The sequence below is a fragment of the Arabidopsis lyrata genome (assembly GCF_000004255.2).
Source record: "Arabidopsis lyrata subsp. lyrata unplaced genomic scaffold ARALYscaffold_8, whole genome shotgun sequence".
NCBI classification, from domain to species: Eukaryota; Viridiplantae; Streptophyta; class Magnoliopsida; order Brassicales; family Brassicaceae; genus Arabidopsis; species Arabidopsis lyrata.
This window is the reverse complement of record NW_003302548.1, coordinates 19,836,285-19,860,534: the sequence shown is the minus strand read 5'-3', so window position 1 is coordinate 19,860,534 and position 24,250 is coordinate 19,836,285. Positions and strand designations below refer to the sequence as shown.

Here is a 24,250-nt window from a genome sequence, read left to right as displayed (position 1 = left end):
GGTTTCCCTCCAAAGAATCTCCAAAATGGTCAAACCTATTAAAAAAAAAATAAAGGAGATGGAAAATATATAAAAATAAAATTGAAAAGTTAAAAAATACTTGGAACTTGGAAGCTTCCGAAGCTGAGAGCAGCAACGCTTGACCTTTCACTTTTCGAACGATAGACTTGTCTCATCTCCCGGTTATGGCTATGGCCGGAGAATCTTCCGGCAAAAAGTGTGGAGACGGCGACGGTAGAGTCGCCGGGAAAAGCCAGCGAAAGGTGGGTCTTATTTACGACGAGGCGATGTGCAAACACGACACACCTGACGGCGAGGATCACCCTGAGTGTCCCGATCGCATCAGAGTTATCTGGGAGAAGCTTCAGCTCGCCGGAGTTTCTCAAAGGTTCATACTTTCTTCCTCTCTTGCGGCTTTGTTGTTTGTTTGATAATAAAGCCCTAGAAAATGCTCAAATTGGGTATTTTCTGATTCTATCAGCTGAGAAACTGGTCTCAATTTGTTCTTCCTTGTTTGTTATGAGTTTTACTTTTCTCAATTTGAATTGTGTATTTCATAGAATCAAAAGGTTCGTAACTGTAACACTTCATAAATTTGGCTACCTTTTTGCTTATGTTCGGTCTTGTGTTCGAGTTATTGCATATATAAATTTTTTTTTAATTTTTCATATATGTTTGAGTTTCACTCATAACATTATTAATTAGAGTAATGTGGCAGCCCATGAGTTAGAGAAGGTGGAATCTAGTCTTTGGGATGTGTATCCATCACAATTTGTTTTTGGATTCGGATGAAATGACATTCTATGTATGGACAATTTTGGTCTTCCTTTTTGCAGATGTGTGCTTCTTGGTAGTAGCAAAGCGGAAGATAAGCACCTCCAATTGGTTCACACAAAGGACCATGTTAATTTAGTTAAGAGTATTAGTACAAAACAGAAAGATTATCAGCGAAACAGGATTGCTTCACAGTTGAATTCGATTTATCTGAACAGAGGTTCATCTGAAGCAGCATATCTTGCAGCTGGATCTGTTGTAAAGGTAATAATACTAGATGATTTGTTTGTTTCTACGATAGTAGGGTATATTATAAACTGTTAGAATGATTTGATTGAAGATGGGGTAACAACATTTTTCTTTCAACTTAACAGGTGGCAGAGAAAGTTGCAGAAGGAGAGTTAGATTGTGGTTATGCTATTGTCAGGCCCCCAGGGCACCATGCTGAGGCAGATGAAGCAATGGGGTTTTGTTTATTCAACAATATAGCCGTCGCTGCTAGTTATTTACTTAACCAAAGAGTAAGGACTTCTACTGTTTGTGATGTCGTTAGATTCTTTTGATTACTGTCAACTTCTTTGGTCACATTCCTTTGGTTTACGTGTTCCCAACTTCTTTGCTTTTCTTGAATGCAGCCGGATCTAGGGGTCAAAAAAATTCTGATCGTTGATTGGGATGTCCATCACGGAAATGGTACACAGAAGATGTTCTGGGAAGATCCTCGTGTGCTATTTTTCTCTGTTCATAGGTATGTAATTGTGACCCTTGTTTACTCTTCATTTGATGTCGCTTGCCATGATTTAAGGAGCCTATTGTTGACTCTATTACCTACCCCTTTAATTGGTTTTTATGCTTGGAAAGTAACTAGAAATGCATTTGTGGCTAGGCATGAGTATGGGAGTTTCTATCCAGCGGGTGATGATGGAGATTATAACATGGTTGGGGAAGGTCCAGGTGAAGGGTTTAACATAAATGTTCCATGGGATCAAGGACGATGCGGAGATGCAGATTATCTTGCTGCATGGGACCATATCTTGATTCCTGTGGCTAGGGAATTTAACCCGGATATTATTCTGCTTTCAGCTGGATTTGATGCAGGTAACATGGTTTAAGCTTTTTTTTTTAAGCTGTGTCATGTTGAGAGTTGTGTAACCTTTTCAAATTCCTCTTACCAGCTATTGGTGATCCGCTCGGGGGTTGTCGTGTGACCCCATATGCATACTCAGTTATGTTGAAGAAGGTTGGTGTTGAAGTGAACTCCCTCTTTTGTCCATTATATGTATTTGCGTTCCATCGATGTCCATCACTGAAAATAACTCTTCTGGGTTTAGCTGGTTGTTTATCCCTGAGCTACATAATACTTAAAGTTGCATTTAATATCATTCGGTTTCATCAATGTTCTCTCAGCTGATGGAGTTTGCACATGGAAAGATTGTGATGGCGTTAGAGGGAGGGTACAATCTTGACTCAATTGCAAAGTCATCACTTGCATGTGTCCAAGTTTTGCTTGGAGACAAACAAATTCATGGTTCTTCTGAAGCATACCCATTCGAGTCTACATGGCGTGTCATACAAGCGGTATGGCTCTATATCATCCTATCTTTTAACTTTCTCATTTCACAATCTGAAACAACCTTCCATAAATTGGCTGTGATTTCTCTTTCCAGCCCAGTTTTCGGTCATAAGTATTATGTAGTGCCTATATTACTAGTTGACTAAACTCATCTGTTTCTTGTGGGTTTAGGTACGCAAGAGGCTATGCGCATATTGGCCTTCACTTGCAGATGAATTATCGTGGAAGCTGATTAATCAGAAAACTCCTACTCCAGTTGGGCACCCTTCTTTTTGTCTATCATTTCCATTGTTCATTGTTCATCAGAGAGCGTTTCCTTGGCAGATCGGATTTCGAAAAACCTCACTATTTTTTTCACTTAGCAACCACTTCTTAACTTCTTTGCTTCAATACTAATTTTCCTCTGCTTGATCTTCTTTTTTCGAGACAGTCTTGGCATTTCTTATCACAGTTTTTTTTTTTGTTCATTATATAGATTATCCTTATCTCAAGCTCCGACTCTGATAATGAAGACGACGCCCATGGACTCCTGGATCAAATGTCGAAACTCAACATAGAAAACCACCAAGGTACACTACTTGAAAACCACCAAGTAGATACTGCATCTACATCTTGGAGAGCTGATCTCGCAAATGTTGACGTTTGGTATGCCTCTTTTGGATCCAACATGTGGAAACCAAGGTTTCTTTGCTATATTCAAGGGGGACAGGTAAGTGATTCTGTTTTGTTATTTTTGGGGTCGTGTCTGAGCTTTGGTCTTAATCGACACATCTATGGTTGTTTGTGTTTATTTTCAGGTCGATGGAATGAAAAAGACATGTGTTGGCTCAATGGATAAAAGTCCACCAAAGGAAATAGTGTGGGAAACATTTCCACATAGATTGTTCTTTGGCCGTGAATCTTCAGTTGGTTGGGGTGTAGGAGGAGTTGCTTTCACCAACCCCCTTGCTAATCTCATTGATCAAACTCACATGTGTTTGTACCGAATCACGTTAAGTGTACCACTCTCTTCATCTCAGTTTCCGTTCACTTTCCCTATTTTATTCATTTGGTGATCTTTTCTACTTATTCACTATGGTTGGTTTTTTGTGAACAGGCTTGAGCAGTTCAACGACGTTCTGTCTCAAGAAAATGGCTTGAATGTAGATTCAGATTCTCCGGTCTTTGATCTAGCTTCTTTGCAGTTAGTAGAGAACAAAGGATCCATTTTAGAAGCTGCTTTGGTTAGTCAGATGACAAATGTTGATTGATACGCTTATAGAAACATGTAATAATCACACTTACACTCGTTTATCGACATTTTTACAGAATAGTTGGTATGGAAATGTTGTCTGCTTGGGGAAAGAACACGACATTCCTATCCTTACAATGACGTAAGCTTTCATCATTCTTTTTCTTTTGCTGCTCATAAGCCAAGTTAAACTGCTAGACGAATAATCGCTTGTAACTCTTTTTTTTCCTGAGGTTTCTCAATAACTTTGTGTTTGCAGTTGCACGCTTTCTGCTGTTGAGAAGTTCAAATCCGGTGAGATCCCTCTAAGACCTCCTGCAAAAGCCTATGCCAACACTTTAATAAGAGGACTTGTGGAAGGAGGAAGATTCTCTAAAGAAGAAGCTGAGGCTTACATAGACAATGCTGTGTCTAAACCTCTCTAGTGTATTATTTACTCAGAAACCGCCCTTTTGATCACGATATGGAGCTTTGGGTTTCTGAGTTATTCAATTAGGATTAAAACCACAGGTTAAGAAATATTGGGAGACTTTTGAATTTGTCTTTTGAAAGAGAGGATTGTGTCATCTTTTAGCTGTGTTGTGCTTCGAGTTTGCTCCCTAAGCAAACACTCTAAGTCTCTTATGTATCTCAGTTATCTTCGGCTTTAGGGTTTACCGAGAAGCTGTATTCGGTCTAGTTTATGGTTTGTGTAGGCCCCGGTTCTTGTTTGCCGGTTCAGATTGCATATTAATTTCTGAAATTCGGCTTTGTATTGATGTTTGTTTGGTTGTTTTATGGAATTCTTGTTTTCCCAATTTCTTATTTCGGTAAAAAAAACAAAAAAAACAAAAAAAAAACATGATATGTATATATATAAACCTTTTAAAGATTATATCGGGCGGCTATAAAAGATTGAATTTTCGCTATGTCTGAAAATTTCCGAGAGAAAAGTTCTTATTCTCCGGAATGGTAATGTGAAGAGTTCTGGTCAAACCTATTAAAAAAAGAGAGAATGGAAAACAAATATAAATAGAAAATGAAAAGTAAAAATACTTTGAAGCTTCAGAAGCAAAAGATTGGACATTTTCACTTTTTTTCTCCCTGCTCGTCGAACGATAGACTCTCTCTCATCTCCCGGATATGGCCATGGCCGGCAAAAAATATGGAGACTGTGACGATAAAGTCGCCGGGAAAAGCCAGCAAGTAGATAGCGCTTCTACATCATGGAGAGCTGATCTCGCAAAGGTTGACGTTTGGTACGCCTCTTATGGATCCAACATGTGGAAACCGAGGTTTCTTTGCTATATTCATGGGGGACAAGTAAGTAACCTTGTTTCGTTTTTTGGAGTCTGAGCTTGTGTCTTAATTGGCACATGTATCTATCGCTCTTTGTGTTTATTTTCAGGCCGAGGGAATGATAAAGTCATGTGTCGGTTCAAGGGATAAAAGTCCACCCAAGGAAATAGTGTGGAAAACATTTCGACATAGATTGTTCTTTGGCCGTGAATCTTCATTTTTTTGGGGTGTAGGGGGAGTTGCTTACACCAATCCCCTTACTAATCTCAAAGATCAAACTCACATGTGTTTGTACAGAATCACGTTAAGTGTTCTTCATCTCACTTTCCATATTTGATGATCTCTTCTACTTATTCATTATGGTGTGGTTGTTGTTTTTGTGAACAGGCTTGAGCAATTCAACGACGTTCTGTTTCAAGAAAATTGGTTGAATGTAGATTCAGATTCTCCGCTCTTTGATCTAGCTGCTCTGCAGTTAGTAGAGAACCAAGGATCCATTTCACTTGTACCTGCTTCGGTTAGTCAGCTGATAACAAATGTTAGTTGCTTGATACGCTTATATATAGAAACATGCAGTAATCACACTTAACCCGTTGACATTTTTTCAGGATAGTTTGTATGGGAATGTTGTCTGCTTGGAGAAAGAACGCAACATTCCTATACTTACATTGACGTAAGTTTTTAATATCAGAAACAGAGTTAAACTGCTAAGCGGATGCTCTCTTTCAACTTCATTTTTTTCCTGAGGTTTCTCAATTATAACTTTGTGTTTGCAGTTGCACGCTTTCTGCTATTGAGAAATTCAAATCCGGTGAGATCCCCCTAAGACCTCCTCCAAAAGCCTATGCCAACACTTTAATAAGGGGCCTTGTGGATGGAGGAAGATTCTCTGAAGAAGAAGCTAAGGCTTACATAGACAATGCTGCGTCTAAACCTCTCTAGTGTGTATTATTAACCAAGAAACCGCCCTTTTGATCACCATTTGGGTTTCTGAGTTATTCAATTAGGATTAAAACCACATTGTGAGACTTTCGAGTTTGTCTTTTGAAAGAGAGCATGTGTTTGCTCCCTCTGGCTCTGTATGTATTTTAGTTATCTTCGGTTTTAGGCTTTACCGAAAACACGATTATATGCCATCTTTTAAAATATTATAATTACAGTTTACAAAATTTGGCATAAGAACGAAAATAAAAATTATGCAAACATTTAACATATTGGAGACTATTTTTCTTCTTCTTATAAGTTATAACTATAGTTAATAAATATTATTAACGTTAATCGTTTAAAAATATCTGTCTAATTAACTTGTAAATCCGAGTCTATTTTGTAACTAACTTTTAAGTTCTGTTATTGTGTCTGTAGCACTTGAATTATTTTGTTAAATATGTAAAACTTTTAAGTTTGTTTGCTTTTTCAACAAATTGTTTTATTTTTCTTTTCAGCAACCTTTTAATTAATTAATAAATCAGAGATATTTGGGAATTTAATAACCTTACAGTTTTCTCACTAACTTGCCGTATCGTCGTCTTTTTGTCAGCGACGAAGATAATGAAAAATAAAACACAGAGCCGTTCGTCCGTCTATATGTTTTGCTGATTCGATTGTACCAACTTCCGACAAAGATTCCGATTGTTCGATTTCTTATACCTTGAGCTTCTCCATTGGTTCATTGATCATTTCTTGAAGCTACACAAGCAAGGTCTCTCCTTTTTTTCTTTTTTTTTTTTTTTCTTTAGTTCGGTTTTTTGCAAATTGCAAGTTGCAAATTTCACCTAAAGGAAAGGGTACACGTTGTTACTGCTCCTCACCTTATCCCTGACGGAAAAATCAAAGCTTTCTCTGGGTTTTGCTCAGTAGTAATTCGATTTCCGCATAGTTTTGGTACAAAGTGGAGGGTTTGGGCATTGCTCTCGACCTGATTCCTGCGTTTAATATTCGGGTTTTTAGGTCTCTCCTTGAGGTTGCTTGTGTTGAATTCGTTTGGGAATTTCTCAAGTGCCCGTTAACTCTTGTCGATAGAGTTCTTGACAGTTAAAGCCCTGAGCTTTCAACTTCGTTCATTGGATTGGTGTTTGAATTGGAATGGAGAAGGAGAGATTTTACTGTTATTTTTTGGGTTGCTCTCTTGATTCTTGAAGGCAAGAGAGGACGAAATGGATATTTGGTTGATCGCAGCTACTGCTGCTACGGGATATATAGCTAAGCAATTGCAGAATGTAACCAAATGTAAAGATAATGTTCTTGAATCTTCTTCTGAAGATGTGAAGCCAGAATCTCCTCCTGGGTGCTTGCTTAGCAGATTGGTAAGAGTCAAGAATGCTAATGAAAACAAATTTCGGGATGAGAAAATGATATCGGATGGGGAAACTCTGGATGCATCTACGAGTGGAGAGAATTTGGGATATAAAGAAACTAACCGTTCAGATACTTTGTTCGGTTTGATGCCCGAGTTCTCTGAGATTGAACATGGGAATTGGAAAACCAGTGGTACTCTTGCAGGTGACACACAGTTGAATTCTTCATTTAGGAGAAACCAGCGGTTCAGGCGATTAGCCAAACCTTTGAGTTCGATGGATAGCTGCTTAATGTCTCGGTTTCATAGAGAACAAATGACCATGGAAGATTACATGACTAGCCCATTTCCATCACCACACGTTTTAGTTTCAAGGCCATTACTTGTGACTGATGGTACTCGAGTAATTAGCAAGAGCGCTGCAGATTCTTTGTGGCTGAGCCAACATATTATTCTCAATGAAGATAACTCTACACAAAGTTGCGGAATCCCCTGGTTGGATTCTTCCGTTGAGAGAAGGAGAAGAGTGGGAAATGAGAAGACCAAGAGTAGAAAACATGGTAAAGTTGTTGAAATCTTTAACTTGTAACTATTTATACTAAATAATTGAAAAGACTGTCCATGGCACTTAAGTTTCTTTTTTTCAGGAAAAGGTGAAGCAACAATGTTGCTACAAATCGGGATTTCGATTGGCATCATATCCTCGTTCATGGCAAGCCAAGCCGAAGTGAGCAAAGTCAAACAAGAGCTGAAGCAAACAGAGAACTTGGTGCATGATTTAGAAGATGAGCTTGAGATGAAAGACTCGTTGATAGTGAAGGAGATAGATATTGAAAAGGCAGCTGACAATTCAGAATCTATAAGTAATATTGAAGCAGAGCTTGAAGCTGAACTTGAAAGGCTAGAAATTAACATGAACTCCTCCAACATTGAGACAAGACTCTCTGATATGATAGAGGTGTGTTGTCTACACTTTTAACTATGCTCTTTACTTTCCCTTGCCTGAATCACCAAAACTTAAACAAGATGTTCAAAGTTCAGTTTTGTAAGCTCTACTTTGATTTTTGTTGCAGATGGAGCCGGATTGTGAGGTAGAATTTGCACAGGGTGAACTCAGAGCTGATCGGGTTAAAGGGAAGTGTTTAGATGAAACTGAGTCCAACCAAGACCCAAGTGGTAACTCCACACCTGAATCGGGAAACTATGCAGTCTCACCTTGCGAGTTGAGCTTGCGGTTGCATAAAGTTATCAATTCACGCCTTGAGCAACGGATTGAAGAGCTCGAGACTGCACTCCAAGAGAGCCAAAGGAAGGTGGAGCAGCTGGTCATGGAATCAGAGAGCAAGAAGACGTCATGGTCAAGGTTATGGGATACCCGTGAAGTGATGACATGTAAGAGTGACTCGAAAATCCCAGTTGCTATTGAGCACACCAAGACTAATCTTGCTGAGATGCAACCCCTGGTTATGAACTTAACTGGGGAAGCACTTGATGCATTTAATGACTCTTACGACGAATTGATGAAAATAAACGATGACTCGGAAGATTATGATGATGGTGATTCACCGTTGGAGATGCAAGAGAGCGGGATTCACCAAGAACATTTCTCTTCAACAAACAAAAGCTCACCTTGGAGCCATCAGAAGGACGATTTCAAGGTGCAGGAGCAGGAGCTACTAGACCTTTTTGGTATTGAAGACGAAGAAGAAGAAAGCAATGACTTTGAGAGTGAAATGCAGAAGCAACTGATAAAGCAGATCGTTGAGAAAACAAAACAAGGGTCTCCTGTTGTGTTGAATGCTCAGAAGATGCTGTTTCTCATGGAGGAAACTGAACATAATCTGTAACATTAGGCAGCATTAGAGTTTTGCGTGGATGGAATTCTTAAGGTCTGGTTAGTATGTAGACCACAAGCAAAGTTGAAACAAAGCTCACTTTTTTTGTTCAAATTCAATGTATACCTTAAGAAACAATCTCAAGCTACAAATTATATAAAGATAGCAAAAGCAGATTGTTTCTCGATAAAGTGTTGAATTCAGGAAGCAATGTAGAATAGCTACTAATAATCATAGGTTTTAATATGAAAAGACAAGTCTTGACAACATTTTTTGCTAGTTGCTTCAAGCTCTTTTGGCAATGTCATCTTCGAAATCACCACCTACTGGTCCATTCTCCATCTTCATTTCACCATTCTCCATGCTTCCAAATTGATCCTCACTGCCAGATTGGCCACCAGCAGCAAACTGAGTACTGTCACCACCGAACTGAGAGCTGTTGCCAACAGGGCTTCCTCCAAACTGGCTATCTCCAGCGAATCCACCATTGCTGCTACCATAAGTATTGGCACTACCATAACCACTACTTCCATTATAGACACCAACAGCACCTGCACTTGCACTGGAACCCTCACCATACGTGTTGCCGCTAGATCCAAAGCCACTGCTTGCACCATATCCACCACCACCTCCGTGACCAGTAGCATCACCTCCATAGCCACCAGCACCACTGCCTCCATAGCCACCAGCACCACTGCCCCCATAGCCACCACCAGCATTACCTCCGTAGCCACCACCAGCAATACCTCCGTAGCCACCAGCACCATCTCCATAGCCCCCACCAGCATTACCTCCGTAGCCACCAGCACCACCTCCATAGCCGCCAGCAGTTCCACCTCCATAGCCACCACCACCACCATAACCGCCACCACCGCCTCCGTAGCCACCACCTCCAAAACCGCCACCACTAGTTCTATCATTTGCATAATTTACTTTAACGACCCGGCCATGGAGATCCTGAGGAAGGATTAAGGTATTGGATCAAAAAGAGGGAAGATTATCAATGAAAGTTAAACCCAACGAGACACGTGAAAGCATCACAGACATTATTACTCTTTGAAAGGTTTCATAGATCAGCAATAGAACTTACCCGGCCATCCAAAGCCTGGATAGCACTAGAGGCCGCTTCTGAAGAGGTGAATGTAACAAATCCAAATCCCCTCGACCTACCCGTTTCACGATCCAAAATAACCCTAGCTGTGTAAAAAACCATAGAGACTGGGTTAGCAGAAGGCAACTAAACAAACCATACTCAAGAACCATGAGCCTATTCATTAGTTCACTAACACACTGCAATAACATTTGACAAGAATCCTAAAACAGATGAGTAACTTACTTTCAACGACTTCACCGTATTTGGTGAAAGCTTCTCTTAAGCTATCCTCATCCATGCTATAAGCCATGCCTTGCAACAGAACGAAAAACTGATACAGTTAGTAACAAATAACAAGTAAACAATTCTTAGTTTCAAGGGCTATACTCACCTCCAATGAAGAGCTTAGAAGATGACATGCACCTTATCGCTTGAAAAAGCGAAGGGCTTGATAAAGAAACCTGAGCATTGAGTTGTTTGCTTGTGGTCTGCTTCAATATGTTCCCGAATTTACTCAAAAAAGCCATCCCAATTAGATATCTAACATGAAAACACAAATAATTTAGCCACCAGATAGTCAATTTAAAGTAATGGTCATATCATTTCCTATTTCCTATCAAGAAGTTGGCAAGTTTCATCCTTTTTGTGTATCTTAAAAACGACAATTCAAATCTATTTTTAATTCACACTCTGCAAATACCTAAACTATTAAGCAACCAAAAAGTGAATTCAAAAATCGAAACACAAAGATCGGAACCTATATCCATGAAAATGAACAGCGAACAAGTAACAGAGATGACTCAAAATCAGAGAAGAAAGAACCTTTAAGAATCGAAGCTGAAAACTTTTAGGGTTTATGAGAAAGAAATGAGCGTGATTTCTCTGTGATTTCTCGCTTCTCTTAAAACTTAAAACCCTACTTGTCCCAGAAAGGGTTTATGTAGCGAAGTTGCAAGATCTAAGTAAATCGTGACCGTTAAATCTAAAGTAATTTGGGGAAAAACAAAGATCATCCACGTAAGGCTTTTTCATTGGGACGTCATTTCTTTTACGTGACTGCCCTGTAGCTATAATTAACAAATATAACCTTTTTTGGTTTTTAAACGAAAATAAAGAAAGGAGAATTTGAAGATTAATTAGCCTAATTCTAGAAAGATTTTGTCGAGTTTAAACCCTTTTCATACATACAAGTTTGATAAAGTATAATAATTAAAAAGAAAAAGAAAAAGAAAAATAGTTTTTGTAACTGGGCCTTATCCTCTTCAAAACTGTCTTTTGTAGAGCCCATTTAGATTGCTGAGAGTGAAACCCGACTCACATTATTTTGACCCGATAGTGAATGGGTTTGACCCGAAACATGAAATACTCAAAAAGTTGTTGCTTTTAGGGTTTTGTGGTCTCCGCTAGTCAGTCGTTTACTCTCTCTCACACATTTTCGCTTCTCTCCAACAAGTAGTTTCCGCCGCTAAGCCACTCACTACGCAGCCATGGCGAATCCTGACCGTATCCTTCATTTTCTGTTTCCATTGTGTTCGCTTTAAGAGTATCTGTCAAGGCTTTCTTCTCGGAAAACGAAAAAAAGATTTCCTTTTGTTCAAAGGGTTTTACATATTAGTTAGTTTCTTGATTCTAGCTGGATCTATTGTTAGTTCTTTTGACACTCTTGCTTTTCTACGATGGATTTAGATCTTCTTCGTTTTTTTTTAAATTTTCTTCTGTCGTTCATAAATTCTTCAACTTTTAGGGTTTATGAAGAATTGTCTTGTTGATTTCCTTGTAGATCTGATGTTTTGATTCGAGAAAAGTCATAAATTTTGTTATTCCTTCATTGTTTTATAGATGTTTCAGATGTGCTCCACAATTTGTCTATTGATCCAGCAACCAAGGTTTTAGCTCCTGATTCTGAAACTAAGGTATTGTTGTGCTCACCTTTTGTTTAGTGTGATTCAAAAAGCATTCCTTTTGGTTTCAATAAGAGTCACTTTCAGAGTGAACTTATAAAGTCTAGTGTACATTTTACTTGCAGGGGGCTTTTGGCGGAAACGGTAATGACTTCTTGCTCAATGGTGACTTAGTGGAGGCTACCAAAAATGGGAAACCTAGTCTTTTGTCTAAAGATGGAGGTTTGACCAAAGACAAGGGATCAAACCTGAAGAAACTCGGGTACCAAAGCTCAGCTTATAATGCAAAGGGTTCGTATGGGAAGGGTGCCTACTCTTATGGGTACTATTCCCCAGCATATCAGTTCCCAAGATATGGTTACAGTGGGAGCTATGCTTCTGGAAAAACCAATCTTCAATATCAGTACCTGGTATGTTCTTATTTCATTCATTCAGCTGTAGTCGTAATCACTTTATATGTAATCTTGACTTGTTTATTGGTTGATTTATTATTATCTTATGTTGCAGACTCAGAATGGAAGATCAGCTGGTACAGGTCAATCTTATGGAGGATACATGGACAACATTTACTCGAATTATGGGGTGTGTGGTCCTTACACGAATGGCTATGGGTATGGCTCCTTCGGTTATGACTCATGGAAATACATGCCCAACTGGTATGCGGTTAACAATACCTACAAGACCAGAAATGGGTTTCATGGATATGGCAAAGAAAACATTGAGGGATTAAATGAGCTGAATAGAGGTCCACGAGCTAAGGGTTTCAGCAGCCAAGATGGTTCCAAGGTGATGACTGTGTCTTCCAAGGAGCAGAGAGTGACTGAGACTGAGAATCTCAGTGAAGATGTGTCTCTTTTAGATCCCAAGGACTACAACAAGATAGATTTCCCTGAGACCTACTCAGAAGCAAAGTTTTTTGTAATCAAATCGTACAGTGAAGATGATATTCATAAAAGTATCAAATACAGTGTTTGGTCCAGCACTCCTAATGGTAATAAGAAGCTGGATGCTTCATATAACGAGGCAAAACAGAAGTTAGATGGTTGCCCCGTGTTTCTACTTTTCTCTGTGAGTGAATATAAAACTTTCAATAATTCGTCGACCTCTGCTTTGTATTTCAATTTTACTAGTAGAGTTTTTATGTTTTCATTGATTTCACAGGTAAACACGAGTGGACAATTTGTTGGTTTAGCCGAGATGGTAGGCCCTGTTGATTTCAATAAGACTGTTGAATACTGGCAACAGGACAAATGGATTGGTTGCTTCCCTGTTAAGTGGCATTTCGTTAAAGATATTCCTAATAGCTCCTTGAGGCATATAACTCTGGAGAACAATGAGAACAAGCCGGTTACAAATAGCAGAGACACACAGGAAGTATGTCTACTCTCTGTGTTATCTATCACCTTTTGGATTATAACAATTGATCTGTAATTTATTTCTCACCCACAATGACCATTGTTTATGTCTGCAGGTAAAGCTAGAGCAAGGCGTTAAAGTCATCAAGATTTTCAAGGACCATGCAAGCAAGACATGCATCCTCGATGATTTTGTGTTCTACGAGAATCGTCAAAAGATTATCCAAGAGAGGAAAAGCAAACACCTGCAGATCAAAAAACAGGCAAGAATCCTCTCTAAAACCAACAATCTTTTGATCAATATATATATAACAGGAATATCTTACAAATTTTGCTATTGTTTTCAAGCAGACGCTGGTGGCCAATACAGACAAAAGAGACAGCAGTGTAATGCCAAAAATTAATATTGTGAAACCTCAAGAGTCTACGACAGCCTCAGAAGATACAGCAGCACTAGGAGTTGCGACTGAAGTGACTAGAGAATCGAAAGTGGTGAAAGAAAACGAGTTACCTGTGGAGAAAACTGCTGTTGCTACTGCCTGCTGAACCAACCTTTGGTTGTAAGAGGGGAACTGGGTGGGCTGTTTTAGGCTATTTAGAGTGTTTCCCTAGTTTTGTTCCATTCCTGAATTTGCAGACTTTTTGTTTTGTTTTGTTTGGAACCGAGTTGCAAGGGTAGTGGCTTAGTAGATGAAGTTTTGGCATGAGCACTCATCATCTTGCAGTTAATCTCTATCCCTTGAGTAGTGGTCCAATATATGAGAATATGGGTAAAAGATTGATATTGAATCCAGCTTATTCAGTTTTATAACTTTTTCAGCCAAGACCAGGAAGAGAAACATTTGGCATCTGCTTCATACGCGAATGTAGGTATCAAACGGTCCCAAAAAAAGTTAAGGCAATATCCATATCAAATTTTGACACAAGATTGTGGAACTCAAGGATACTCTCATGTCTTAACTGAGGAGACAAGTCATCACTGACATCATAATCAGTCCCAGTCTTCTTTCTACTGGTAGCTCATTTCCTTGACATGTTCCTTCTCCATCAGATATACACCAGGCACAAGAAGTAGTATTTAAGTATTTAACATTAGAATTCTATGTGACAAATCGTCAGCACTGGGCTGGGCTGTTGCATAAGTCAAAATCCAGCATAAATTACAGAGTTGAGAAGTAAGAAGTCCCAAAGATATCTTCCAATCGAATATATAATTTCCACCATATGCCAAGAGTTGAAGAGATAACCCAAGTCCATACATCAGTTAAATCAGAAGAGTCCATCGAGTTAACCAACAAATCATGTCTTTTTAAATGTTATATCTGACTTAAAACGTTAAATTTGTACTAAGCATGCGAAAGATGACATAGTGACAAGATACGCAAATCAAGTTACATCCCCACAATGAAGTATAAAAATTCTACAACCTTAATTACATGTAAGCAATCACAAATCATTGCATAAGTAAATAACAAAAGAACAAAGATAGAGTCCATTAGGCTCGAGTCATCATCATCATCTCCTACGAGAACTGAGCAATGATCTCGGAGATGGCGAACATTCAAAGAGATCAAGGAGCATATTCTCAATGTCTTCACAAGTGTATCGGATATGTTTTTCGCCTATACGAACCGCATTTCTTCCAAGAAATCCCCTGTAAGACTGAACAACCTTGACAGAGGTTGAGATGTGAAGATCATCGCGGAGCTCTGGATCAGGAACTGACCAACGAGTTTGGTTCTTGTAAACATCATCAAATGCAAGGCTGAAAAGTCTGCATCTTTCTCTCAGGCTTTTTACAGAGTTGTTGTTGTCTGTGAGCAAAGCAAGTATAGAGCTCCATGTGGATCTCTCGTAGTTTGTGACATTGCGTTGGTAGCTTGCAATGTGCTTCCTGATCCATTCGTCTCCAAACAAGTGTCTCAGCTCTGATCCCTTTACCTTCTGGACCATGTAACGGAAGTTGTTCATCAGGAAAATGGATTTCAGTGCTTCGTCTGCGTAAAGCTGAGCTTTTCGCTCGAGGCTGGATTCCATAGTTGTGACGATTGACCTGAGGTGTCTAGCCATTGGAGAGAATGTCGAAGCGAGGACATCTTCTCCTGTTTTCTCGGGTATTGAGTCGTCAATGTGTATGTTCTGAAGAAGTGAGTTTAGGGTGTCGGTATACTCCGGGAGAAGCTTCAAGTAATTCATTACATACCTAGTCAGGTGATGAATTCCGCCTCCATGAAAGGGGCGTGTGGATTCATCTGAGGCTATTGCGTATTTGAACTTTAAGAAAGTTGCGGTTGTATGATCAGCTAGTTTTTTTGACAGGTCGTGGAATGCAATTCTTAAAAACGAGCCTGTTTCATCCGGGAAGAGGTTATCGACATCCACGAGAATCTCTGCTGAAACCTCATACATACTAAGGAAGCGCTCAAGCATTTCTGGCTTGCAAGATCTCAGCGCCACAGCTTCTCCAAAGTTGAGGAGGGATAGAACTGTATCTTTTGAGATTTCAATGAAGCAAGCCGTAGAAATTGACTCAAAGTCTCCCAAGATCTCTTCACAGAGCTGCTTTTCACTGGTGAGATAGACCTGAGTAATGATCTTAACAACCCTTGTCCATTTTCTCATTGCACCATTCAAATCCTCCCAGTCCATTTTGAGAACATCAACGCAGCTGAATCTTTCCATTTCAAGAGTGACCATATACTCATCCAGAGCTTCTCTTTGAACGATGATGAAAGCTTCACAGAATGGTTGATCATACTCGCAAGCAAACATGGTGTTTGCAATAGCTTTAATGTGAGGAAGGACGATGGGATCAAGTAAATCAGAATTATAGAAATCCGATATCTGTTCATCATCTTCGTGTGAAGAGGCTTCAACAACAACTTCATCATCTAAGGAAACAAAGGACTCGTCGTACACAATATCCTTTCTATGGGAACTAACAGCCAAGTATTCAGGCTGTACATGCTGTTTGTGCTGATGCAGAACATCACGGAGCTCTTTCTCAAGCCTCAGCATCGCGATGTCAAGAGCAACCGTAGCTTGGTTGTAAACATCTTTCTCTTTCGGGTTAGTTTTGATGGGAAAAGCTTTGAAACCCACAAGAACTGATTGAACTTCATACAGGGCTTGAAAGAATTGATTTGCTGCAGACAGACCAGCTTCCAAAATCGTCGATTGGTTAGTCTCCCAACTGCAGATTTTCTTCACAGCTTCTTTGAATCTCTCCTTGATCTCAGAGAATCCTGCATCTTCAACTTTCGTATCAGCAATCCCAAATGTTGACAAATGCGACTCTAGGTCACTTAGGAGCTTTCTCAAGTTGGCATCCAGGTTGTTATCAGATGCCCTCAGTGCCTTAACAACATGGTGACATGCCTCAAAGACATGATTTTTCCCCCCGGAAACAGGAAGCTTGGATTCAAACTCTGCCATAACCCAAACCAAAAGACTAGAGCCTAAAACTCAACTAGAATTTGACTAGACAACTAAATACACACGGCAGAAGAGAGAAAACTCAAAAGTACAAATGGGGGAAGCAGTAAAAGATCTGAACGAATGGAAATAGTTCTGATAAACTAAGGGATGTTATATAAAGTGATTACTAGGTAAGCTTAACCCCAAGAACTATACTTCGAAAAAATCTCAAGTCATCTGGGAATGAAGTAAACAGAGAGGAAGAGGAATCCCCACATGAACATAGTAAAAACCATTACTACTTAAGCATAATCCAATTGACATACTTATGGTAAAAGATCAGTGAAGCATTCTTCAAATCCAACATTTCTTCCTCCTCATACGAACATACTATCTATCAGCCCATACAACACCCCAAAGAAAAAGTCAAGTCAACGGCTTTCCCAAAAACCCTAGTTGCTTCTGTAAAAAAGGAGAAATTTTGAGGGAATTAAGATGTTTATTAGAAGAAACTGATATGCTAGCTCTTTGATTTCACAGAAACATTTTATCATACACTTGGTGATCAAACAGAGTAACGTACCGTGAAACGAGCTTAAAGTCCAACGGAAAGAAGAAACAAAACCCAGGAAAGAACAGATTGTGATTTCGATTACTGTATCATCAAAGAAGAGATTTTTGAAGCAAGAGCAAGAGAATTTAGGCGAGAATATTGGGGAAGAAGAAGGAAAGAAGAAAAAGTTGTGGTGCAAGCAAACTCTATATATAAAAACAAAGTTGAAAATTGGAATTAGTATTCGAACGAAGGCGATCCCGTAATTTCGTAGATTGCGAAAGGTTTGGGACAATTATATATACAGTATTAATTAGTCTTTGAAATTGTTTGGCCGCCCCGAATCTAGTTGAGATTGATTCGTCTCTTGACTTCCACTCCCCATATGGCGGGACAAAAATAATGGGATGATAAGTTAATTAACTTAAAATTTGGGCGTATAAATGTAATTAATAAGCTTCGAAATTTATTTAATTTGTTTACGCCATTTACGAATTTGAACTTTTTTGTTCTATCTTCCTCCTTGATTTTGATAATGTTGTCGTCAGAGAGAACCGAATTTCATTTTCCACATTTTAAGTTGGTTTTTCAGCGCTATTGGATACATTAGGGATAATGTAGAAGTTATAGGAAATTAAGGGGTACAACAACAAATTGTTGTCATAAATGTTGATTAGTCAATACTTGAAGTTTGACTGGCTCGCACATGTATTGATCTGAACCGTCCGCTTAAATTGTACGGGTCACACGAGTAGTTGACAGCTCATATTATAAGGACATTAGCAAGCTTTTTTCCCACGTCAACAAGTAAAATTTTCTCTTCATATATAAATTAAAAACTAAATGTTTGCCTCACGCAATGCGTAGAACTAAGTACTTTCAAGTGTCAAAAACATGTGATATATGATGATTAAAGATTGTAAATATTGTTTAATTTGGATTTATGTTTGATTTTGATCATCACATTTTTGTATTAAACTCTTTAGAATCTATGAATATTAGTATTTGTTGGAATCAATATCGTTTTTGTTCTTCAACAAAAGAAAATTAGTATTTGTTGGAAATAATTTTTAGTTATATAGATATTTATCAGTCATAACGTGTGATACGGTGGATTTGAGTTGAGACCCACACATAAAACAAAACCATAAATGTTTGTAGTTTTTAAAAGGGCTTTTAGTTTTTTGATTTTATATAAAATATTGGCTTTTTCAAAACTAAATTAAAAACCAATCTAATTATTATCAAAAAACAAACAAAGGCCAATCTCTTGCAAAATTGCACAATGACATTTTGTCATTTTCTAATGGTTCTAGTTCAATTGCTTGTAGTAATGGGTTTGATTAAATATATGGGCCTGGAGTAGGCTTTTGTAACACATTTTCTTTCCAATTTAAAGCCCATTATCAAACAAAAATATATGCGCCAAAAAAATGGAAAGATAGTGAAAAGAAGCGGTAAGAGTTTTTTTTTTTTTGGCCAAAAAAATGAAAATTGAGATCAGCGGGAGAACAATAAATCGAATTTAATAGCTCCCGCTTAAAACTCTCTCCTTTACAAAAACCCTTTGTACCTCCCATTCTTCTCACTATCACACACACACACACACCTTTTGGGTTTACCATTCTGACTAAGGATAGATACCAAAACGTTTCAATCGAGAGAGAAAGATGCAGACTTCGGTGACCCCAGATGCTATCTCCACCGTATTGTCAAACCCATCCTTTGATTCCTCCTCCGAACGACCTGAGATCGTTGTTCAAGTTGTGGATCTTAAACCTATCGGCAATCGATATACGTAAGTTTCCTTGGCTTTTTATGATCTGGATTTTATTTGGTTTTTTAATCTCGCTTGTTCCTGCTCTACATTAGTGTTTGTTCCGGATCTGGGTTTTGATATGAGTTTTTATAATCCCTAGTTTTGGGTTTGTGAAGGTTTTAAATTCTATGCATTTGATGTGATTGGTCGTTTATATGTTTTGATTTTGGTTGACAGATTTAGTGCAAATGACGGAAAGACGAGAGTCAAAGCAATGTTTACACCTACACTCACACCTGAAATTATTTCTGGAAAGATCCAGAATCTGGGTCTAATTCGTCTCATTGATTTCACAGTTAACGACATATCAAGCAAATCAACAAAGTAAGAGCTCTCTTTTGCTTCTTCTTTTTGTTTTATTCTTGATTCATCAGTTAATAACATGTGTGTTTGTCTATTGTCTCTGTGTCAGATATTTCCTTGTGAATAAGTGTGAGGCTGTTGGTTCTGTGCTTGATTCTGATATCAACTTGGAGAGTAAGAGCCATGCGGAGGCTAGTGATCCCAAGAAGCAGAAACTAGAGCATTCTCCTGTCAGTCCTGTGAATGATGTTAAAACGGATGTTTGTACTGGTATCACATTGAAACCCAAGCAGGAATTTGTAGCCAAATCAGCCTCTCAGATAATGAGTGAACAGAGGGGAAAGTAGGCAATTTCTCTTTTTCTATCTTCAATTTTCATTTTCTCTGTCGAATTGTTCTTTATGAGTGTTTGCTTTAACTCGTTTGGATTTCTGCAGTGCTGCACCAGCTGCAAGAATGGCCATGACTAGAAGGGTTCATCCACTTGTGTCATTAAATCCTTATCAAGGAAACTGGACCATCAAAGTCCGAGTCACTAACAAGGGAGTCATGAGAAATTACAAAAACGCTAGAGGGGAAGGATGTGTCTTCAATGTGGAACTTACTGACGAAGAAGTAAGAATGCTCCCAGTTTACTTTATATCTCAAACTTGGTATCGACCTTTATACGGTTACTTATTTTCTTTATTTGGCTGTGATCCAGGGAACACAAATTCAAGCAACGATGTTTAATGATGCTGCAAGGAAGTTTTATGACAGATTCCAATTGGGAAAGGTCTATTATATATCAAGGGGGTCACTTAAACTTGCTAACAAGCAGTTCAAGACAGTTCAGAATGACTATGAGATGACACTGAATGAAAATTCAGAGGTTGAGGAAGCTAGTAGTGAAGAAATGTTCATCCCTGAGACAAAATTCAACTTTGTACCCATTGAAGAGTTGGGTTTGTATGTAAATCAGAAGGAGCTTATTGGTACGAGGCTAAGAGCCGTTTTGTCATTGAACATTCGTTTTGCAGGTAAATTATACATTGATAATAACTTGTGTTATGCTGTTTCCAGATCTTATCGGAGTTGTTCAAAGTGTATCTCCTACTATGAGTATTAGAAGGAGAACTGACAATGAGATGATTCCTAAGAGGGATATAACTTTGGCTGATGAGTCGAAGAAAACTGTCGTGGTGTCCCTGTGGAACGACCTTGCAACTGGCATAGGTCAAGAACTGCTAGACATGGCTGATAAGTCACCTGTGGTCGCAATCAAGTCTCTCAAAGTTGGAGATTTTCAAGGTAATGTTGGATTTGATATTATTGAACAGTATGTTGAATTCTCACTTGTTTGAACCTATTGCTGATAGATTCCAATCTCTCCAGGTGTTTCATTGTCCACCATCAGCAGAAGCAATGTGGTTATAAACCCGGAATCACCAGAAGCTAAAAAGTTGAAATCTTGGTATGCTTTTGGATTGAGTCAGGTGGTAAAATATAATGATGAAACTTGTCTGTGTTTATTGAATTATCGTTCTCTTTGACATTTGCAGGTTTGATTCTGAAGGCAAGGAGATATCCATGTCTTCCATTGGCTCAGGGATGAGCCCCTCTTCCAAGAATGGATCTCGGTCTATGTATACTGATCGAGTCCTTCTCTCTCACATCACAAGCAACCCATCTTTAGGCGAAGAAAAGGTAATAACCACTGAAATTCAAGTCCTGGACCAAAAGTGCTTAATGATAGAGTTATGAACTTATTATGAACATGGATTTCTGTTGCAGCCTGTATTTTTCAGCACGAGGGCTTACATAAGCTTCATCAAACCAGATCAGACAATGTGGTACCAAGCTTGTAAGACTTGTAACAAGAAAGTGACCGAAGCACTTGACTCTGGTTACTGGTGTGAAGGATGCCAGAAAAAATATGAAGAATGCAGCCTAAGGTGAGAAAGATACTCAGATTCATAGATCAAACCTGGGTTTGCTCTTAACTTCCTTTCTCAGACACTTTAAATCTGTCTGCTTTGGTTGTTGGTAGGTACATAATGGCGGTGAAAGTCACCGACTCATCTGGAGAAACTTGGATTTCCTCATTCAACGATGAAGCAGAGAAGATTCTTGGATGTTCAGCCGATGATCTCAACAAACTAAGATCAGAGGTAAAGAAACAAAACCCTATATAAGCTACAACTAATTGTTAGAACTTAGAAGTATATAATAGCATATTGATGTTTAAATTTGTTAACAGGGAGGTGAAGTAAATGAATATCAGACAAAACTGAAAGAAGCAACCTGGTCATCTCATGTCTTCCGGGTTAGTGTCTCTCAGAATGAGTATAACGGTGAGAAGAGGCAAAGGGTAACTGTGAAAGGAGTAGCTCCTCTTGATTTTGCTGCTGAAACAAGATTGTTGCTCCAAGACATCTCCAACAAGAACAAAGCATCTCAGTAGTTAGTTTTTTGTTTTTCCATTCCTTTCATCAACCTCAGCACACTACTGGCCTAAAAAAGTCTCAAACTTTGCTTGTAATATAAGCCTTTCTGCAATATATATTATTAGGGTTTTAAATTTGCTTAAAACTTAATTCTTTTTTACAAGCGATCTATTTTGGTGTCATAAAAGTAAAAAAAAACAAGCAATCTTAAATGGGGAATTGCAGGCTATAACCAACAAAAATTTTAAAATTAAGTGAGTAACCATTCTAACCATAAACCTATAATATTCTTTGTATTTCATATAATATTGGCAAGTTTACCCTTGTTGCATGAGTAACAGTTGCCTACTTCTTCTATACCCTATCTCTTTTACAATTCCTTCTTTTTATGCATTCAAGTACTATTCAACATCATGTTGATCAAAACTGGCATCCCAATCCAGAACATATGCGCAAGATCATCTAATTCTTTCTCATAAAGAGCCCACACAAAATCTAGTTTTATCCCAATCTCCTTAACCACAATGGTGTAAAATCATTGTCTCTTTAGCATATCACCTTTAACCAATTCCATAGCCTTCAAATCCGAACCCAAAACCAGATTCAACAACGACAAAGCCATGAATCTCGCCTGAGAATCCCCATTCCCCAGCAACAACCACCCATGATCAATTCACAAATCCGAAACATCAAATTTATCCAATTTCTGAAACTCACAACTCAAAACCTTCATCTATTTCATCCAATCCCAGTTCTTCTCGAAATAATTAAGCTTGGAGCCATTATTCCTATGAACAAATTCCGGATTCGGTACCGGCTTAACACCCCAGACAATCTGATCCACTTCGTTAATACAGGAGATACAATGATAGTAGATAACAACAGACGAAACAGAGGCTACCATGTCGGAAACGGAAGGGAAATAAGGTGTGAGATGAACACAAACAGCGAGAGAAGTAAACACATCGCCACTAAAGAAGAGCATCTTGTTCCTGCTCAGATGCCAACCCGCCATTGCCATGGGAACGAAGAGGACCAGGCAAGCTGCTAATACTCCTAAGTGAATCGCTCATATCCTCTCTCAGATTTCCGAATCAGACACATCTAGTAAAACCAGTTTCATTCAGATTTGAATTTTTCTATAATTTAAGAAGCTAGGGTTACAAACTTAGTTTGGTGAAGAGAATTCATCAAAATTGGAAGGCAAAGATGAAAATTTGGTGAGATTGAAAGGAACAGAACATAACAACCAATAGATTGAAAGAGATATTGGATGAGAATGATGTGCAGAGAGATAGATAGAGGAAGAAAACGAGAATAAGAAACTTAATTTTCAATAGATTTGTTTTAAATGAAATAGTATAGTAATTTAATGGAAAATAAATTCTATGTACTCTTTTCATTGTTTTCTTTTTATCTTTTATATACTTTACCTTAAATTTATATTAACAAATATTAATTTAATTTTTAAAAGGAAAAAACTAGACTTTTTTTATGTATCTATCTGATTTGAAATTTTAGAAATCGATATAATATCTATATACGTTTAGCAAGAAAATTTTCAGTTATTTTTTAGCTATAATATTCCTTATATGGTTTGTTTTCCACTCCGCAAATTAGATTTTTTATGTTGTATTATTTAAGTTATAATGTTTTTTCTTTTGATGTGCGTTTAACTTGGATGTTTGGGTTCTCTAAATTGTATCCCTTAGGGTATAGCGTTCCTTAATTATCACGTTATCTTTTAACTATAATATAATTTCTTCGGCATGTGTTTACCTCGACAAATTGTTTTTTTTTTTTATGTTGTATTGTTTAGGGTATATCGTTTTTCTTCGTTGTATGGTTTACTTGGTCGTTTGGGGTTCTTTATGTTGTATCACTTAGGATATAACATTGGTTATTATGGTACAGTTAATTTAGCATTATGTATTTTATATGTTGTATTTGTTAGGGTATATCGTTTATTTTTTGATGTTGTTTAACACAAATTTCGGAAAAATTAATAAGTTTTTATGAGTAATAATATTTTATGCATTACATTTCATTTTAGTCTATACAATTTCATTTAATGTAATTCTATTTAGACATAAATAATTTATTTTTAACTAATTTTCATAAATTTGTGCCTGTTTTTAAAAATTCAAATCATGATACATTCAAAAAAATTTGAGTTTGACTCGAAAATTTGAGTTTCATATGTTGTATTAATTAGGGGTATAACTTTTTTTCTTTGATGTGCATTTAACTAGGTCATTTGGGTTCTCTATGTTGTATCCCTTAGAGTATAATGTTCTTTATTCGTCGTGCGTTTAATTCAGCATTTCGTGTGCTATATGTTGTATTTATTAGGGTATAACGCTCATTTTTATACATATGTTTTTGGTTTGAGTGTAGGT

The 24,250-nt window shown here is 38.0% G+C and overlaps 7 protein-coding genes and 1 pseudogene across 9 annotated transcripts; 5 read left to right on the top strand and 3 right to left on the bottom strand.

Moving 5' to 3' along the window:
* The first annotated feature begins 97 nt into the window (after positions 1-97).
* LOC9302486 (histone deacetylase 5) lies at positions 98-4,375 on the top strand. The gene is made up of 13 exons (XM_002866366.2): positions 98-388; positions 837-1,038; positions 1,149-1,295; positions 1,410-1,522; positions 1,661-1,872; positions 1,950-2,014; positions 2,182-2,352; positions 2,519-2,602; positions 2,823-3,056; positions 3,145-3,338; positions 3,444-3,570; positions 3,656-3,720; positions 3,838-4,375. The coding sequence occupies exons 1-13, from the start codon at positions 186-188 to the stop codon at positions 4,001-4,003; spliced, it is 1,983 nt and encodes a 660-aa protein (XP_002866412.1). The 5' UTR covers positions 98-185; the 3' UTR covers positions 4,004-4,375.
* Positions 4,376-4,428: 53 nt separating this feature from the next.
* Positions 4,429-6,044, top strand: LOC110230540 (histone deacetylase 5). Of its 2 annotated transcripts, none has more exons than XM_021033869.1 (5): positions 4,429-4,880; positions 4,966-5,159; positions 5,244-5,394; positions 5,465-5,529; positions 5,633-6,044. In XM_021033869.1, the coding sequence occupies exons 1-5, from the start codon at positions 4,701-4,703 to the stop codon at positions 5,796-5,798; spliced, it is 756 nt and encodes a 251-aa protein (XP_020889528.1). In that variant the 5' UTR covers positions 4,429-4,700; the 3' UTR covers positions 5,799-6,044. The 2 variants fall into 2 exon arrangements, with proteins under 2 accessions (XP_020889528.1, XP_020889533.1); XM_021033874.1 differs by having other exon boundaries at positions 4,439-4,880; positions 5,244-5,373; positions 5,633-6,043.
* Positions 6,045-6,359: 315 nt separating this feature from the next.
* Positions 6,360-9,122, top strand: LOC9300793. Its single transcript, XM_021034271.1, has 3 exons — positions 6,360-7,709; positions 7,797-8,107; positions 8,223-9,122. The coding sequence occupies exons 1-3, from the start codon at positions 7,010-7,012 to the stop codon at positions 8,994-8,996; spliced, it is 1,785 nt and encodes a 594-aa protein (XP_020889930.1). The 5' UTR covers positions 6,360-7,009; the 3' UTR covers positions 8,997-9,122.
* Positions 9,092-11,017, bottom strand: LOC9302485 (glycine-rich RNA-binding protein 3, mitochondrial). Its single transcript, XM_002864670.2, has 5 exons — positions 10,900-11,017; positions 10,469-10,617; positions 10,321-10,389; positions 10,075-10,181; positions 9,092-9,941 (listed from the first exon to the last, which is right to left on the bottom strand). The coding sequence occupies exons 2-5, from the start codon at positions 10,602-10,604 to the stop codon at positions 9,270-9,272; spliced, it is 984 nt and encodes a 327-aa protein (XP_002864716.1). The 5' UTR covers positions 10,605-10,617; positions 10,900-11,017; the 3' UTR covers positions 9,092-9,269.
* A 446-nt stretch (positions 11,018-11,463) lies between these two features.
* On the top strand, positions 11,464-14,115 carry LOC9300792. Of its 2 annotated transcripts, none has more exons than XM_021026466.1 (7): positions 11,464-11,580; positions 11,917-11,990; positions 12,104-12,388; positions 12,492-13,046; positions 13,140-13,352; positions 13,450-13,596; positions 13,685-14,115. In XM_021026466.1, exons 1-7 carry the CDS (start codon positions 11,565-11,567, stop codon positions 13,877-13,879), a joined length of 1,485 nt encoding a protein of 494 aa, XP_020882125.1. In that variant the 5' UTR covers positions 11,464-11,564; the 3' UTR covers positions 13,880-14,115. The 2 variants fall into 2 exon arrangements, with proteins under 2 accessions (XP_020882125.1, XP_020882122.1); XM_021026463.1 differs by having other exon boundaries at positions 12,486-13,046.
* A 505-nt stretch (positions 14,116-14,620) lies between these two features.
* LOC9302484 (exocyst complex component EXO70A1) lies at positions 14,621-17,592 on the bottom strand. The gene is made up of 2 exons (XM_002864669.2): positions 17,334-17,592; positions 14,621-17,212 (listed from the first exon to the last, which is right to left on the bottom strand). Exon 2 carries the CDS (start codon positions 16,766-16,768, stop codon positions 14,849-14,851), a length of 1,920 nt encoding a protein of 639 aa, XP_002864715.1. The 5' UTR covers positions 16,769-17,212; positions 17,334-17,592; the 3' UTR covers positions 14,621-14,848.
* A 1,159-nt stretch (positions 17,593-18,751) lies between these two features.
* LOC9300791 (replication protein A 70 kDa DNA-binding subunit D) lies at positions 18,752-22,020 on the top strand. The gene is made up of 11 exons (XM_021027180.1): positions 18,752-19,101; positions 19,300-19,446; positions 19,535-19,768; positions 19,863-20,040; positions 20,129-20,399; positions 20,488-20,715; positions 20,800-20,878; positions 20,967-21,111; positions 21,199-21,359; positions 21,455-21,575; positions 21,665-22,020. Exons 1-11 carry the CDS (start codon positions 18,974-18,976, stop codon positions 21,866-21,868), a joined length of 1,896 nt encoding a protein of 631 aa, XP_020882839.1. The 5' UTR covers positions 18,752-18,973; the 3' UTR covers positions 21,869-22,020.
* A 214-nt stretch (positions 22,021-22,234) lies between these two features.
* On the bottom strand, positions 22,235-23,095 carry LOC110225805 (annotated as a pseudogene).
* Positions 23,096-24,250: the final 1,155 nt, after the last annotated feature.